The sequence below is a fragment of the Balaenoptera borealis genome, assembly GCF_965194805.1.
Source record: "Balaenoptera borealis genome assembly, chromosome: 17".
NCBI classification, from domain to species: Eukaryota; Metazoa; Chordata; class Mammalia; order Artiodactyla; family Balaenopteridae; genus Balaenoptera; species Balaenoptera borealis.
Genome location: NC_138876.1, coordinates 33,729,606 through 33,747,735, shown reverse-complemented (window position 1 = coordinate 33,747,735; position 18,130 = coordinate 33,729,606). Strand labels below are relative to the sequence as shown.

At 37.3% G+C, this 18,130-nt stretch overlaps 1 protein-coding gene across 5 annotated transcripts in view; it reads right to left on the bottom strand.

The window, feature by feature from the left end:
- Positions 1-2,256: 2,256 nt before the first annotated feature.
- AZIN1 (antizyme inhibitor 1) overlaps positions 2,257-18,130 on the bottom strand; it is a 31,505-nt gene continuing 15,631 nt past the window's right edge. For 3 of the 5 annotated variants that reach the window (XM_082364380.1, XM_082364381.1, XM_082364382.1), the window contains 10 exons: positions 15,104-15,301; positions 13,118-13,291; positions 11,420-11,592; positions 9,630-9,764; positions 8,194-8,275; positions 7,755-7,829; positions 7,002-7,161; positions 5,720-5,835; positions 5,180-5,394; positions 2,257-4,590 (listed from right to left, as the gene is read on the bottom strand). In XM_082364380.1, coding sequence (XP_082220506.1) covers positions 4,479-4,590; positions 5,180-5,394; positions 5,720-5,835; positions 7,002-7,161; positions 7,755-7,829; positions 8,194-8,275; positions 9,630-9,764; positions 11,420-11,592; positions 13,118-13,291; positions 15,104-15,205 — 1,344 coding nt within the window. In that variant the 5' untranslated portion in view covers positions 15,206-15,301 and the 3' untranslated portion in view covers positions 2,257-4,478. The remainder of the gene's footprint in view (positions 4,591-5,179; positions 5,395-5,719; positions 5,836-7,001; positions 7,162-7,754; positions 7,830-8,193; positions 8,276-9,629; positions 9,765-11,419; positions 11,593-13,117; positions 13,292-15,103; positions 15,302-18,130) is intronic. The other 2 variants (XM_082364384.1, XM_082364383.1) reach the window with 2 other exon arrangements.

Below are 18,130 nucleotides of genomic sequence, written 5' to 3'. Positions count from 1 at the left end.
CTGTTGAGAATTTAACAGTAAGAGAGACTATTAAGAGGGTAGGTTTAAGTCACAGAAGTAACTAAAGCTGAGGGGCATTACTGAGCAGTAAAACAAAGAAATTGCCTAAGTGCATTGACTGGTTTGAAGCAACAAAAACTGAGTATGTGACTGTGTTGCATAAACTACAACTTAAGAGCATCCCACTAAAATTAAAAAAGAACAGTTCTAGATAAATGCAAATTAAAATTCTATTCCCATATATCCCTTATGGTAAAGGGATTGTTGGTATACCCGTAAAATTATGAAACTTTAAAATCCCCCCAAATTAAGCTCAGTGAGCAGATGGAAATAGTCTGAGTGGTCTCCCCAAATTTAAAAGTTCTCCTAATTTGACTGCTCATGCACGTAGTATATATTGAGAGGCACGTTTACAATGGTGGACTGGAAACACATCTGTTTCTTCCTGAACTAAGGCGAAAACTCACAAGGATGGAGACATCAGATGAAAAAATGAAGCTGGAAAGTGCACAGACTAGTAAATTATTTAGAAACGGCAGGAAACAGAATCCCAAGTTGCCAGGGGGTACCAAAAAACCCTCAAATTCTAAAACGTTGCAGAGAAATTGGCAGCAGTCCCATCTGGAGGTGGGGCAAAATAAGGATTGTCTGGAAGTCTAAGCATTCAATTCCTAAATCCTTTCTCCTACGCTGCACAGCTGGGCAAGAGCCCACTCTCATTCGTCATGACTGGAGATTCCTTCTCTCAAGTGGGTAAAGGGGCCTCTGGAATAATGGACATGGAGCACTGCTGAGGGCAGGGGTACCCTACTGCACACTGAATACAGAAGCCCAACCCCTCTGACTCCACTTGTCTTCTAGAATGCTAGCAGATGGCCCATTACCCTTCAGGAAGGAGACATGAAAAGTGTTCACTGAGAATGAGCAAAGACTTCAAAATTATGACATGAGGTTCCCCAACTGATCCACTAGGACAGAGCACATTCAGTTGACAAACTGCACTCACAGCTTCCTCTATTCGCTCTTTAGCCCCCCACTCAGATAGAAGGGTTACCACACATCCGAAGAATGCCTCTAATAAAGATACAGACCAATCCAAAAACATATAGAGAAAAAAAAAAAAAGACTTCCAAAAACAGAGAAAAAAAAAAAAAAGACTATCTACGTCTGGGGTGGGGGTGAGGGATGCGGGGGAGAAGGGCTGGCTGGGGGGAACTTCCAAAAAGCTTTCTTGGGAGATCATTAGCTTGTAAAAATTGCAGAGATTAAAAAAAAAAAGACTTGGGGGACTTCTTCGCGGTCCAGTGAGTAAGACTCCGTGCTCCCAATGCAGCGGGCCTGGGTTCCATCCCTGGTCAGGGAACTAGATCCCACATGCATGCTGCAACTAAGAGCCCACATGCAGCAACTAAGACCCAATGCAGCCTAAATAACTAACTCCGCGCTTTCACTGCAGGGGGCGCAGGTTCCAACCCTGGTCAGTGAACTAAGATCCCGCATACCGTGCAGTGAGGCCAAAAATTTTAAAAAAACAGATGGGAGGAAATCAATGAGATCCAGAGAATTAAAAATTTCTGAATTTTAACCGTGTCCCCCTTGCTCTGTACACCATTGCTAAAAATTGAGTGGTGACAGAACTGTAAGCACAGGCGGACAGGATGAAGTCTGGCACCGTCATTTAGGAAAAACTCTAACTGGAATCTGAGACTGAATCTAATCAGAATAAGATCCTGCTGGTTTACCAAAGGATCTTTCTTCTCTTGCACTCTCACGCAACCCCTTTTTTCTATTGCCAATACATGATCACTTCACCTGTTAGCCAGCTGTGGATTAACTTTCCAATTTCCCATAATTGACCCAGTGCTAAATTTCTTCCTAAGCCATCAACTACAAAGGGTTTTGACAGGCGTAAGAGGTATTATGGTAGAATCAGGATTTCAAAGATTAAAATGGAACTGCTTTTGAAACTGAAGCCAATATAGGTCATGGAATTCAGGAGTAAGAAAGATGGTGCTTACCTGCTCCAAGACAACACACAAAAGCTGAAATCTTTGGGCTCACATATATATTGGACTTTATCGAAGCCTTCAGTATTCCGTATGTAATATCCAGAATCATTTTACCAGATTCAATTTGTTACTAAGTGATAAAGCAAGTTAAGATTCTTAAAGAATGCTTACAAGTTAACACACAAAGCTGTTATGTAAAATTACAAGTCTTTCACGACAGAAGCCAAAGCAAAGCAAAACTAAAATGTAAGGAGGAATAAAAACATTTTATCTGTGTATTCAGAATCACACACAAGTTACCTTTACAGTTCAATTTACTATATAGAAATCATTTGGGTTTTATAGTTTCAGTTAAATTCTGAACTGAGATTACAATATTGTTTTAAAAAAAATGGTTACATTAATTCATTATTTTAAGCAAACCAAATTGAAATACATAAGTTCAAACTTCAGATTTATGGCAAACAGTCTTCAAATACAACACAGATATTTCTTAAAGTTACCGTATCATTCACGTCTTACTTGCAACTCTGAGCTGTTATACACAGAATAGCTCTCCTATAAATATGGCAAAATCGACACGCCATGAAGCTCAAAGTTGTATAGTCAGGCCAATGAGTCAAAGTTGTACCATCTCTTAAAAGATTTGGCATTTCTGGACCAAAAAGCACAACAAGTAAAGAAGGTTAGGAACAATTCCTCCTCCTTATTACAGTTAAAAAAAGTTGCATGGTAGCTTGGAATTCTGCATAAAACCCCACATTACATCTTGGAAAAGCCCAAGGGTAATTAGATGACAACAGATTGGAGTCTTTTTTTTTTAAATTAAGAGAACCCACATAATTCAAATGGGAATTAATCAAATCAAAAATATTAAGCACCTACTGGTTTAAGAGATTGAAATTTATTAGAGATTCATGATCAATTTCCTTCCACCTTGAAATCAAGGTGTAAAAACCAGCTATTAAGTGCATTCCAAACTTCTCCTATGTAGCACAGGTAGAATTTTCTGTCCATTGGCACCAAAGTGAAGTCACATTTCCTCTTGGTAGACAGAAATTCCACATCTGAACATAGAGTAAGTTAGGAAAAAATGACCCCTGTTGTTTATTACTATTGTGATTCTGAGATCTAGGATTACTAATATACTAGCAGTGAACAACGCAAATTCCTGGCAACAACTGTCATGTTAGTGACTCTAACTCACTTCCCCCAATCACCATAAAATTTTAGTATGAAAAGAATTAAAACTACACTAAGCTGAACAAATGGGAAATAACAAGAAGCTAAGTGAACAGCTAAAACAAAACAAACCCTAAGTCTGAAATCACTGCAATTGAGAAACTGAAAATAGGTGTGCTTCTCCCCACCCCACCTCACAATTTTCAATTTAAATAATATTCCGTGCAAAGGAGCATCAGGTTTCTGGATATAGATGTAGCCCTTCTTTAAGATTTAGTGCGCAGCAGAGTTTTCTGCAATTTTATTTCCCTCCCCCAAAGTTTTTTCAAGGTACTTAAGAGAATCTTCCATTTCAGCCAAAAGATTTGTGATTCAAAGATTTACTAAGGTACTCTATGCATTCTATCTGTACAGAAACACCTATTAATTATTACAATTGGTTTATGCAGGATTAACATTTTTGGTGTTAAAATTGTTAAACATCATGCTTACTGCACATCAACTCTCCATAATGAATCTCAACTTCACAATGATTTACCAAACATTTTACTTAAATTACTAATTAAATAAATGAAAAATGTACTGAGCCAAACTAAACTTAAATGGGCTATAAAGGAAAATAACCTTCTAAACAGTCCATATACACATCTATTTCGAAACTACCTTTGCTAGCTAGCCCCTTTCCCAAAGTTTTAGCCTGAAAAAACAGTAAAATCTACACAAAATTTTATTGCAATCATACAAGGGTTACATTAGGTCAAATACAACAAATACTATGATGCAATTTTACATTTATTAAACTACAGTTCAAAGCACAAATTTACACATTCTAAATACACTAAACGTATCTAATGAAATCACACTGGTCTTCCACTGACATTTGATATATCTGGGTGAAAGACATTAACTTTACAAGACTTTTTAAACACGAATCCTTAGTATAAAAACTGTGTACTTGTATGTAAACGGTTTAATGGGGAACCCAATTAATGGGCTTCCATCTCCACTAAGTCATCCATTTTGTTGCATATTTTATTTTAAACGCTTAAGGGGTAGGGTAGGGCAAACTGGTAAATTTAAATGTGGATACATTATCTTAATCTCCCAATTACCCCCAGTGAATTATAGATGAGAGCTAATTTTGTCTGGTCCCAAATAGCTATTACTAGTAGTTTTTGTCTCCAAGAGAATTAACAGAATAAGATTGTTCAAATTTTTTCCACACTGGAATGTAGACCAGACAAGCTTAACCTGCAACTTCAGATCTAAAAAAGCGTTAATGCCTGCTTAAGCTTCAGTGGAAAAGTTGTCTTCTTGGCTCAACTGAATGCAAGAAGGCACAAAGAAGAAGTTCTTCATCATTGTGTCTGAAGTAATTCCAGCATCTTGCATCTCATACCTACATAAGAAAAAAGTAGAAAATTTGAATTTAAGGATAAAGACCACACAACCACATAACAAATGGACAATGAAATAGGACTGTAAAATAGGTGGTCTTCCAATTACTCTTTTTTTTTTTTTAATTTTCATTTATTTATTTGGTTGTGTTGGGTCTTCATTGCTGCACGCGGGCTTTCTCTAATTACATCGAGCAGGGGCTACTCTTCGTTGTGGTGCGCGGGCTTCTCATTGCAGTGGTTTCTCTTGTTGCGGAGCTCAGGCTTTAGGCGCGCGGGCTTCAGTAGTTGTGGCACATGGGCTTCAGTAGTTGTGGCTCACGGGCTCAGTAGTCATGGCTCGTGGGTGCTAGAGCACAGGCTCAGTAGTTGTGATGCACATGCAACTCCGCGGCATGTGGGATCTTCCTGGACCAGGGCTCGAACCCGTGTCCCCTGCATTGGCAGGCGGATTCTTAACCACTGTGTCACCAGGCAAGTCCCCCAGTTACTCTTAAAAGATCATTTTGCTATTACTTTTAAGTTGTGCGTTCATTACAGTTCTGTCACCTCAAATACCCAATCTGCTTTAAAACAAAAACACCATCTTACCAATCACTGTATGACATCATATAATAAATAGCTGGCCTCTGAAAATCATTAAAAGCAGATGGTTCATGGAAAGAATCTGCTCCCATGTTATCAAAGATAAGCCAATCTCCCACATTCAGCTCAGGAAGAAGACAGTTTTCCACAATTTGATCAAGCTCATCACAGGATGGACCCCAAAGGCTGCTTGTAAACAGAGGCTCATCTTCCTTGTATTTCTGTAGGAAAAAAAAGGTTGTTGTTTTGTTAGGTTTTTACTCAGGCAGGCACTGAATTTGAAGGTGGATAAGAGCATTTTTTCACTATCTCAGATCAAATGTGTCCCTGGAAGAAAGGCCTAGAACCAGCAGCAGTGATGTTCCTTAACTCCATCTAAGGAAGCAACTAAAGGAACTCAGCCAGAGATATGCAAGTCCTCAAAAAAGGGGCAACCTTCCCCCATCCTAAAATATTTCTCCAAAAATTGGGATGTATCTTAAAAATAACAGCTTGTTCATAAACTGCCATATAAGCAGTTTTTATATCATTTGTAATAAAACTTGCCTTGTGAACCTCTGGAATGGTATTTAAGTCCTCAGACAGTTTACTTGCAAAAGAACCATAAACACCATCGTTCATATAATACATAAAGGTTGGTTCATCACTTCCGGTTTTTCCTACTGAAATGAAACAGGAAAAGTAAAGACGAGTTTATAGTAAAACATCTGTATCAAAGTCTGAATTAGTATTTACAGAACTGACTCGTAGGTTTCACATTCCTCAAAACATAAACACCGATATATATATACTGACATACCTTAAAACTGTTAGCCTAAAATACTGAACACACTTCACAAAGGACGATAACCAATGAAGACATGAAAAAAGTGCTCTACATCATTTGTCACCAGGTAAATGCAAATTAAAACTACAGTGAGATACCACCACCACACGCCTACTGAACGGATAAAATTTAAAACACTGACACCCCCCCCAAAAAGTCAGTAGAGGTGGGGAGCAACCAGAACTTGCATATATACATTGTCATTGGAGGGGCAAAATAGTAACACCATTCTGAAATCTTTGCAGACACCTACTCTGTGACCCAGCAATTCTATTCTTAATCATTTACCTAAGAGAAATGAAAAATGTCCACAATACCAGTAGTACAAGAATGTAGTAATAATTTTATTCTTAATAGCCAAAAACTGGGAACAATCAAATAATCATCAGCAAGAGAATGGATACAATGAATATACAATGTATATTCATTCAGAAAATGGAATATTAATTGGCAATAAATGTAAAACAAAATGGTTCAGACATTATACCGAGCTGTCTTAAACAGAAGAATATATGTTATATGACCTCATTTATATGAAGTTCAAGAGCAGCCCAAACTAATCTATGGTGGAAAAATAATCAGAGTGATTATCTGGCAAAGGAACAAAACTGAGAAAAAACTTTAAGATACGAAAATTATTTGTAGCTTGATAGGGATGACAGTGTAAGCCTTCATTAACTTGTCAAATCATACATTTAAGACTGTACTGGTTCTTAAGGGGAATCAATCACCTGGGTAAGTTTATCTAAAATAAGCCTATCTCAACATCAGTATCAAGAAGAGCTGGATTCAGAAAGTCTTATTATGGAATGGGACCTTGGCTAGGGCATTTTGAAAAGCTCCCTAGCTGCTGCCTACTGATGGATGAAGACCACCCACAACTTTATAATCCATGAAATGTCCTACAGTAAATTTATACCTGAGTAGTATCTGATAAACCCATCTTCGAACTAATTGGAATTACCTACTAACAGAAACAAAACTATAAACTTTGTAACTTACCTCCAGAGGAAAACTTATTTTCGACAACTTTCTTTGCAATGATATTAACTGCAAGTGTAAATGCAGAAGACACATAGTAGCTTCCGGGTTCAGAAATTATCTTAATGCCGGATCCTTCAGGAAAGTAGACATCCAACAAAGGGCTGATAACATGATTAACCTATGGATTTAAAACCCCACATTATGGTTTTAATACTGGATTAGATAATTCACAATAAGAGACTAATAGCTATTAAATTTTCTAGGAAAATTAAGTAGTTGAATTATAGACCATGAAGCTTTGCAATAAAGCAGGCTTTCAAGTCATCAAAGTTTATTTTCTAACTATCAGAATGGCATAAAAAAAAAAATATCGTAACTCCAATGGCAAATGGCTACTGGTGATTGTTTAAAGTCATGTCTCTATATTCAATCACTATCAATGAAGGAGCAAAATTTCAAATCAGTTTCTATATATTAGGAAGGTGAGGAGTGGTGTGTATCTGGATAAAATAGCTCAAGCTCTCCAAGTTATGAATTCATCTGTGCCATCAAGTACTGAAAATAGAAACTGTGATAAAATTATGCTATAGAGTTTTAACTTTTCAAAGTTAAGCTATGTTCTCATTGCCTATTCATTTTCTTAGAATAAAATTTTAAACAATGTTACACCTTTAGTTGCTGCTGTAAAAACTCTAGTCTACAAATCTACCAGGTAAGTAGTAAAGAATGAGAGATTATTCCAGTTATGTCCACCCACTGAACAAGGTTTACCTCTTCCAATTGAAATTCGGTTCCTGTGAAGCCTCCACCAATGTCTAACATGTTCATTGTGAAGCCAAATTCTCCCTAGAGATGTGGAGGGGGGAAAATCTTTAAATGCTTTTCCAAATTGTAATGCATATAGGGACATTTCAAAAAAAAAAAGGAGGTAAATAATCTCTGTTCTGATCTTTAGTACAGTAAATTTCTTGCTTTCTACTAACAGAAGCAGATTCATTCAATGTTATATGTATTGTCTTCCTGATGTTTCCGTATTATCTTTAGACATATGCAAGTAAATTACTATTTCATCCCTTCACACCCATTTTTAAAAATGTGCATGTCATAAAAATGAATGAATGAAGAGTACTTCAGAGGTAGAAAACCACTGAATCTTAGATAACATCCTGGCTTAATTAAAATATCGAAATAATTTAAGGGAAAAACTTACAGCCATGTCAAATACACATCGAGCATCAGATAAAGCATGTACATATACTTGAGATTCTTTGCAAGCACTTGAAACATGAAATCTGAAAGAAATAAGAGTAATAAATTTGAAGCTGCTGCAAGTTTTAGAGGCCTTTCCTATAAGTCCTTTCTCATTCACCATACTGACACAAAAAATATTCACATTAACCTTACCAAATATTTAAAGCATTAGAAGCACGAGCCTCTAATCATCCAAGTTACTTACAATACCAGCCTTTTAGAAAAGTATTATCCAATACTAGAATACTGTAATATTATAAACAATTTTTTATAAGTTATCAGTTATGCTTCATGACTATCAGATAGGGACATGCTTTTTACGCAGATATGGTAAAGTAACAAGCATCACCCTACAAAACCTTTAATTTGAACGCACAATTTTATCTAAAAATATAAAAATGTTATCTATTGTGAAATAAATACAAGTGAACATTAATTCAGCTGAGTAGTACTGATACTTGTTAGTATTCATTAACAGTGATACTTATCAATGATTCAGACTATTTAAATTTAAATAGGGAATTCCCTAGCGGTCCAGTGGTTAGGACTCCATGCTTCCACTGCAGGCGGCCCGGGTTCAATCCCTGGTTGAGGAACTAAGATCCCACAAACTGCGTGGTGCAGCCAAAAAATAAAATAAAATAAATTGAATTGAAATATGGTTCTTTCTGTACCCTGACTGTGGCAGTGGTTACAAAAATATGTTAAAATTCATAGAAGAATATACCCCAAATCAATTTACCTGTGTGTTAACAATAAAATTTAGCTGAACTATGAAAACTCTCCAATACTGTTAATATTATCAAGTAAGGTAGATTTAAGCTTAACAGTGGTGATTCTTTATCCGTCTTAATGAGCAGTTTTAAAATTTGGAGCATTAAGCTGCTCCAAATTTGACTGAGATCATGGTTCTGAAACTATGATCAAAATCATTAACTCTCTGGGTCTTAGTTTTCCTCACACATAAAATTGAGAGGGTAAAATAAAGTCTACTGATTTTTTGAAGTGCTCTTGAGGGATTAAAAAGGAGAAGAGAAAAAGTCTTAGGATAGGAAAAAGAAAAAAAAATGACATCTCCAACAACTTAGAAGCTGAATGCCATTTTGGTATTCATTAGAGTTCTAGTAAATCCCTCCATTCAATTTAAAAAGAGGTGATTTACATTACTAACTGAATTGTTACTTACTATTTTCTCTCTTTACTGGGTGAGGGGAAGGTACAGGTACAAAATAGTATGAAGGATAAGCATATTTAGTTGCTTTCCTGAACTAAGGGAAATGTGTATATTAAACCCAAAGTTGAATCTATTAGAGTTCATGCAAATGAAATTCTAAATCAGTAAACAGAAAGACAAAGATTATCACCCACAAAATGAAGTTTAAAACAAATACTCACTTAACCCCAATAATTTGGACATCAAGTTCCTTAGCACATTCCAAAAGATGCCTACAGTTCTTCAGGGTAGTGCCAAACTTCATGTTACCCTCTTCACCTCCAATATTATCTTCTGTTGCAATATGTAGTAAGACCCTAAGAGAAGGGGAAGATGATTGGGGCAGAGTTGGTTTACATCATCATCAGCACATGTGAAGCCTGAAGATTGTAGGAAGTGTGTTGATTATGTTGTCAGCGCTCCAAAATCCAGCGTCGGATGAATCAAGTGAACCTAATGAAAAACAATCCTGTATAGAGAAAAAACTAGCAATTAGGGCCTAAAGCATGAAGCTTACAAGGATGGGAATTTGGAAAATGCAGGAAGTTAAGACTCTGTTGTAGCATCAAGAGTCGGTTGGGCTCTGTAATGAAAGACATTACTTTCAAATCAAGTCCATCAGTCCATAAATCCACCTAGAAAGACTAAATTGAATAGCAATGCCATCATTGTCTTTCAGTAAAAATGATCAGGGCTTTAAATGTTCCAAATTTCCTAAATTGTTCTAGTTAGCTAACCTTCTACCACTTATTCTGAACATTCCTCCCATTAATTTTGTACATCTAACAAAAAAATTAGGAAGTCCTACGTTATTTTACGTATCTCAACAGCAGCCTTTTAGACTGCTGATTCAAATCTATTTGGTATTTCCTTCCAAACCACGACAACCAAGACAAAAATGATCAAGACTGTCAGGCAATCTCCAAGTAATTACTAACCACTAAAAAATCCAATTATACAAAAATGCTGTTTGTAAACGCAAAATTATTCTACCTACAAGTAGAACCAGCTCTATCAAGAATATACCATTCCATTTATAATCTAATACAGTAAACACCCCAAATCAGGTCACAGAAAAGTAAGACTCCCCCCCCCACCGCCCCCAGAAGACTTTTAAGAGAGACAAGCGGTTCCCTAGAACCACTTTATCAAAAAACTGGCCTTTATCAAAACAAAGGTTTTCAGAGTAATAAATCCTGTCACGATACCTTTCTAAGAATACCATTAAAGTCAATAAGAAAATTATGAATACAAGGAAAATATGGATATGATACACATTTTCGGCAACATATAACATACACAATAACTTACTAAAAAGGAAACAATTTTGTACTAATATACTTTCAGTATATTGTAAAATCCTCTTGATATACCAATTCATGGCAATATTAATTTTGCCTTAAATTCTTTTGCTTTTAAAAAGTGAAGTGTTTAGTTAAAAAAATAACTCTTGGGATGCATGTAGGTACAAGTAAAAACATTAAACTTCCTGTTTGAGGAGAAGGGCCTTAAAGAAATCCCAGGAATCTATGGACTAGGTTCCTAAGACACTGACACAAAGGACAACCATTCAAGAAACCACATCGAAGGGCAGATTAAACCCTCAGCTAACCAGGAAAAAAAGCTGACCAAAACACATCCTGTTCCCAATATGACAAATAACTAGCAAGGTTAATGTAATTGTGAAAATATAGCTGTGGCTCTAATTTGATTATCCTACCAACCAGATTCTCTTCCTTGAATTAAAGATTATAAATTCATATCCCAAAATGCCCTTATCTCATCCCAGCTCCACAGGAAGGATCAGAAGTAGCCAATAAAATGCTAGTAGCATTTTCCATAAAGGAACTTGAAATAGTCACAGTAATCACAACATACACCACTGCTCTACATAAATGCCCCCTTTTCCCAGGCTAAAGACAACCCCAAACCCTAGGTAATAATATTCCCATGTACCTAGTTTTACACTTACTTGGCATTTGGGTGATTACGTGCAATTTTCTTCAATTCGACTTCATTGTCACATGTCATGATATTCACTCCAACTTTTGCTGCATACTTTATCTGAGACACTTGCTTGCAAGGACTTATGTAAATGATGTTTTCTGGAGATACACCCAATTCTTGCACTAAAGCCATTTCAGTCTAAAAACAGATTTTAAACAGTGTCATCTAAAAGGCATGCTTTCTATTACTTTTCAATCACTACCACATACCTTTATTTTTTGGTTAAATTCAAATTATATAAGGTTAAATTAGGATTATGTATGTCATAGTTCAGATTCCGGTAATGCTTACTATACTGTACTCTGTTAAAAACCTTTTAAAAAGGTATACAGGGGGGCTTCCCTGGTGGTGCAGTGGTTGAGAATCTGCCTGCTAATGCAGGGGACACGGGTTCGAGCCCTGGTCTGGGAAGATCCCACATGTCGCGGAGCAGCTAGGCCCGTGAGCCACAACTACTGAGCCTGCGCGTCTGGAGCCTGTGCTCCGCAACAAGAGAGGCCACGATAGTGAGAGGCCCGCGCACTGCAATGAAGAGTGGCCCCCGCTTGCCACAACTAGAGGAAGCCCTCGCACAGAAATGAAGACCCACCGCAGCCAAAATAAAATAAAATAAAAAATAATTAAAGGTGCTAATAATTTTTAAAAAAACCTTTAAAAAAAAAAAAAAAAAAAGGTATACAGGGACTTCCCTGGTGGCGCAGTGGTTAAGAATCCACCTGCCAATGCAGGGGACACAGGTTCGAGCCCTGGTCCGGGAAGATCCCACAAGCTGCGGAGCAACTAAGCCTGTGCGCCACAACTACTGAGCCTGCGCTCTAGAGCCCGCGAGCCACAACTACAACTACTGAAGCCCGTGCGCCTAGGCCCATGCTCCGCAAAGAAGAGAAGCCACCGCAATGAGAAGCCTGCACAGCACAACAAAGAGCAGCCCCTGCTCGCACTAGAGAAAGCCCACACGCAGCAACAAAGACCCAAAGCAGCCAAAAAATAAAATTAAAATTAAAAATAAATACTGACCCTACTTTTTAAAAAAAAGGTATACAGGCATATCTCATTTTATTGCACTTTGCAGATACTGCATTTTTACAATTGAAGATTTGTGGCAACCTTGTGTTGAGCAAGTCTACTGGAACCATTTTTTCAACAGCATTATTTTTTTATTTGATGTATGTACATTATATTTTAGACATAACGCTATATTGCACACTTAATAGACCACAATATAGTATAAACATAACTTTTATATGGACTGAGAAACCAAAAAATTCATGTGACTTGCTTTATTGCAGTGGTCTAGAACCCAATCTGCAGTACCTCTGAGGTATGCCTGTAATTACCATCAGAGAAATCTCATAGTTTAGGATATTATCTTGCTGTCATAAGAAGTAATTTGGTCAAGCTAGCTCTAGGCTAAAAATGAGGAAGAATTTTGATTAAAGAAAAATAAAGCTTATAAAATCTCATCTCACTGAAACATTCCTTGAAAGGTACACTTGAAAGTTTGTAAATTTCCAATAGTACACTGCAAATTTAAACAAGAGTTAGGAAACACATTCAAAAGTCAAAACTTCCTTGCAAGTGTTCTCCTACTGCTGTGGGTCACCAAAAATTAGTCAATTTTAAAATGCTGCAGTTTAGTAATAAAGTAATGAAAATGACTTACTTTACTGGAACAAGCAAATCCAGTTCCAAGAGCTGCCAAGATCTCAAGTACAGCTGGAGTGGAGTTGCACTTTACCGTGTAGAATGGCTTTATCTGAGCCACTATGTTCTGCCACTGACTGTGTTTCTTCACAATCTTTCCAAGATCTCCCACAAAAAATGCATTTTTCCCTGTCTATTATGGTTATGAAAAAGAGAAACATAAAAAACTATTGAAAACAGATTATCAAAAGTAGGAAAGAACTCCCTTTTCCTCCACAAATGAGCCAGGATAAACATTTACATACTACCACACTTAAGGCTTGTTTCTTTTTAAATTTGACTCTGTGCTGTGCTATGCTATGCTGGTATAGAAAATATTCTCTTCGATTAAAAAAAATGTATCAATTATAGCGACTTTCTACTTCAGAAATGCCTCAATTTTACTTTTGGGGAGAGGAGGGGAAGGAGACTACTTATTTCCTTCCATGCTTTCCTTAACTGTTTAAAATAAACCTACTTTAGCAGTATAGGATCTAATTTCCTAATACGGTGAGTAGAATGAGGAATCCTAAACAAAAAGCTGTATCTCCATTATGAATTTCACTTAAAGACAGTAAAACAAGGAAACAAAAGAAACCCATTTTTAAGGAGATAAAGTTGGTAGTTTGTGTGCATATAGGTGGCCAACTTGAATTTAAAAATACAGAAGTACACTAAATGTCAGATAAATCTGAGTAAGGATATTCTTCCCTCAAAAGAAAGAAAACTGGGGGACTTCCCTGGAGGTCCAGTGGTTAGGACTTGCGCTTTCACTGCTGTGGCCTGGGTTCAATCCCAAATAAACAGATTTTAATTAGGGACTGGGAGAGACCTGTAATGATTTCGAAGTTGGGGCTACTCTAGGGGTAGAGAGATGACTATGCATGTCATCCAGAGCATGAATTGCCCCATGTTAGACGGCAGACAAAATAATCGTATTAAAAACATACAACGTGCAAGTATTGTTTGAAAAGCCATGAAGATATTACTGTTTTCTATAATCCACATTATTTGAAGATATACATTACTGGAACATACTGACCAAGAAACAGACACGACTAGAAATTATGGGTTACGGGTGGCAGATATAGGACAGTTGTACTGAAGTTACCCCATCCTTAAAAAACATGCTGCCATCCCCAGGAAGTGTGTTGTAAAAGTGACTAAGACTAGTGACATCAGAGAATTAACCGTAGAATGACTTAGCTATAGAACAGACTGAACGGTAAGACAAGTGTCACTCTTCCTCACCCCCCAAAAAGAATTCTGATGGCAGAAGAGAGAAATAACAAGATTTTGCTGGTGTGTGAGAAGACTTAAGCACATCTGTAAAGGTCAAGAGAAGAAGAAAGTTTTTTGGATATCCTATTACTGAACACCAGTAACACGAAAACAATTGTTCGAATTTGGGGAATATGGGAAATTAGCTTCAACAAAAATTCTATCAGTAAGGCAATAAACAAAATTTTTCTATCAGTAAGTATGAAACAAAAATGATCTTAAGTAGCAATAAATATGATTCTATAGAAACTGACACTTGGGCAGTGGAGAGTAAGCATTCAGTATAAATTCTCATTCAACATACATAACCAAGATTATCTGAAATATAAATTAAAATCTAATTATAATTTATAACTGTGTACTGAAGTACACAGTTGAGAAAAATGGGTAAGAAGCCACGTACTGATTAAGTGGATAGCTGGCAACATATCAAGAAAATAAAAGAACATACAAAACCAGGTGCTATAAAGCACAGAAGAGAAAGGGCTGTCAGGAAGCATTTTTTTTTTTAATGTGAGCTAGAAAGAAAATCTCATCACTTCTCAAGGGGAACTGGGGTTGTCAAGTCAAGACAACCTGGAACAAAGTTCTTTTATCAGATTAAGACCTTGGAAACAAAGCATTGACGCTTCAGATTTCAGAAATTCATAACACTGTTTTCAGAAATGTGAGATGGCACACTTACCAGGGTATGTTCATAAACATAGTTATCAATAACATTTCCAAGGTTTGTTCCTTCATCCAACAGGCCAACGGAGTAGTTTGCATCGTCAATAAATCCTTTCATCTCAGCCGTATTCCACAAAGCCGAAAGTCATAAACCAGGAAAAACAAGAGACGGGCCACCAAGCCTTACGTCTGGGTCCTTAGAATATGCAACAAACTGTCAAAATAGAAGTTATTTCCAAGTCTGTATTATTTCATTAGTCAAACTTAATGTATGAGTTGTCAATGAGAGTGTGTTAATAATAAGTACCCAATTTAGTGAAGAATCTGTGATCACTTAACACTTTCAGAAACACTAGATCACTAATATCCTTTCCTTTAGTGCCCATTTTAAAGCAAATAAATGTGAATTTATACATTAAAAAAATAAGCTTAATATGACAATTTCTTGAGAAGGTAATTGACACATATGCACAAAATATTACAAGTAGACATGGTCACCTTACATACAGAGTTGCAGAGCCAGTCTGTTTTATTCATCTTGTTTCGTGATTCCTCCATCACACACACAATTTTACTCATTTTAAGTAAAGAAAGCTAGCGGAATAAATGTCTGCAGCTAAGAAATCAAAATAGTCTGAACTTCAGTACACTGCCAGCCACATAACAGTGTGCTACCAGGTAACTGCAGATAAACGTCTTCTAAGTAAAATTCTAGAGTAGGTGATGTGTAAATATCAATAATAGGAATGAGTGAAAGTGGAGGCCAACTTTAGGGGACAATCTGTAGCTTTGATACACACTATCTAGATCCCACCACAAGCTAAAATGGACTAGTTAAATCAAGTTAACAGTGTTAAGTCTCTTATGAGGTCAGATGATTGGTGAAAATGTTACTGGACTAGAAGTCAGAAGACCTAGTCCTGGCTGTGTCATTTAATAGCTGCGCAATCTGAGGTCAACTTCAGTTAACTACCTTAACTACTTCCTCAAAAGATTGTTGTAAAAAACAAAATTAAAATCACTTGTTTAAGTGTTGACTCGGAAGGGCTAAAATTAAGTCGCCAACTGCCAGAAATACAAAAATGCCATCATAATTTGAAACTAGGCATAAGCTAGGGACCTATACATCCTAAACCATTTATTTACTAAGAACTCTGATTTTTAAAAGGGCATCAGACTAAATCCAACCCCCCCCCCCCCCCATCAAATAAAGTTTTCCCTCTTTCTCCAAATCACCCACTGTCCTCTGGAGCGGCACACACAATAAGTTTATGTTCTTTGCTGAATTCACTGGTCCTTACATTACTTTAGGCAAAGATTTATTTTAATATAAAGTCCATAAACAAAACAAGTCCTCTAGACAGGATGCTACTCATTGCCTGGGACTGATTTCTGGTTGCCACATTAATTATAACGGACATAGACCAGCTCTTGGCAACCTATTTTAAAACCTGCACAGCTTTGCCTACATCCTTGATTGCCCCCTTTCCTTTCCCCTCTCCCTGCTCTATGCAAGAGTTCACCATGGGTGACGGCCCCTGTCCTAAAAATATACTCCATTTCAATGGTTCTCAAAAGTGTCAGCTTTCACGGAGCAACTAAGCCCGTGCGCCACAACTACTGAGCCTGCGCTCTAGAGCCCGCGAACTACAACTACTGAAGCCCATGCGCCTAGAGCCCGTGCTCCACAAGAGAAGCCACCGCAATGAGAAGCCCACGCACCACAACAGAGTAGCTCCCGCTCGCCGCAACGAGAGAAAAGCCCACGTGCAGCAACAAAGACCCAATGCAGCCAAAAATAATTAAATTAAATAAATAAATTAAAAAAAAAAAAGTGTCGGCTTTTTGGTTGTACCAAAACAAACTCATCAATAAGCCAGAGCATTAGTCAAATTTCATAAAATACAAGCAGTATTTTAAAAATGACAATTTTATTTCCAAGAACTCAACTACATTCAGTTTAGCTGAGCAAATCTCTTAGATTATGATACCAGAAATGATTTAAATCTGTGCCCAGAAAGTACACATTTTAGGCTTGAGGATACATGTTTATTTTAAGCAATGTAAGACCAGCTGGAACATCAATTTTAGAGGGATATTGAACTATGCACTAAAGGAACAGAACAGATAAAACCTACTCATTCAAAAAGATCAATAATTCTATTAATGATGAAAAATACTTAATCAAGATCTTTAGCCTAGTATTTCCGCTCATGAGACTCCTAAGGAGACTCTACTCTCTATGCAGTATTTACCTGGGAACCTTGAGTTATCAATTACTGACCAGCACAGGCAACTGCTACCAAATGTAAAGTCTAGCTTTTAAAGCCAGGACAAGATGAACCTCAATTTCCTACAGCTAGTGTTTACAAGAAGGCTAATTTTCCTCTAACATCAGGATCCTAAACAGCTGCAAAAACATCAGGCCCATTCAATCCAGTCTTACCTGCTGAATGCCCACATCCTTCAGAAATTTTTCTAGATTAAGTAAGGTTATAGTCATAGGGATAGGATATTTTCTCCAACTATTTTCAAACTATATAATCTACAGGTTCAACTCTCACTGCCTGCTAAACTAGCTTAAATCTAAAAGCAAACATTTTTTATAGCAGTGTGCCAAGTACTTTATACAATATTCTCTTAACCTTTAAAACCACTATGACAGGGACTTCCCTGGTGGCGCAGTGGTTAAGAACCCGCCTGCCCATGCAGGGGACACGGGTTCGATGTCTGGTCCGGGAAGATCCCACATGCCGCGGAGCAACTAAGCCCGCGTACCTAGAGCCCCTGCCCCTACAGCCCCTGCCCCGCAGGGAGAGAAGCCACCCCCACTGACAAGCCCGCGCACCACAATGAAGAGCAGCCCCCGCTCGCGACAACTCGCAACTCGAGAAAGCCCGCGCGCAGCAATGAAGACCCAATGCAGCCAAAAATAAATAAATGAATAAATAAATATTAAAAGAAAACCCCACTATGACAGTATTATTCTGTTTTACAGATGAAGACACTGAGGCACAGAACAACTAATTAGGCTAGCTCTAGA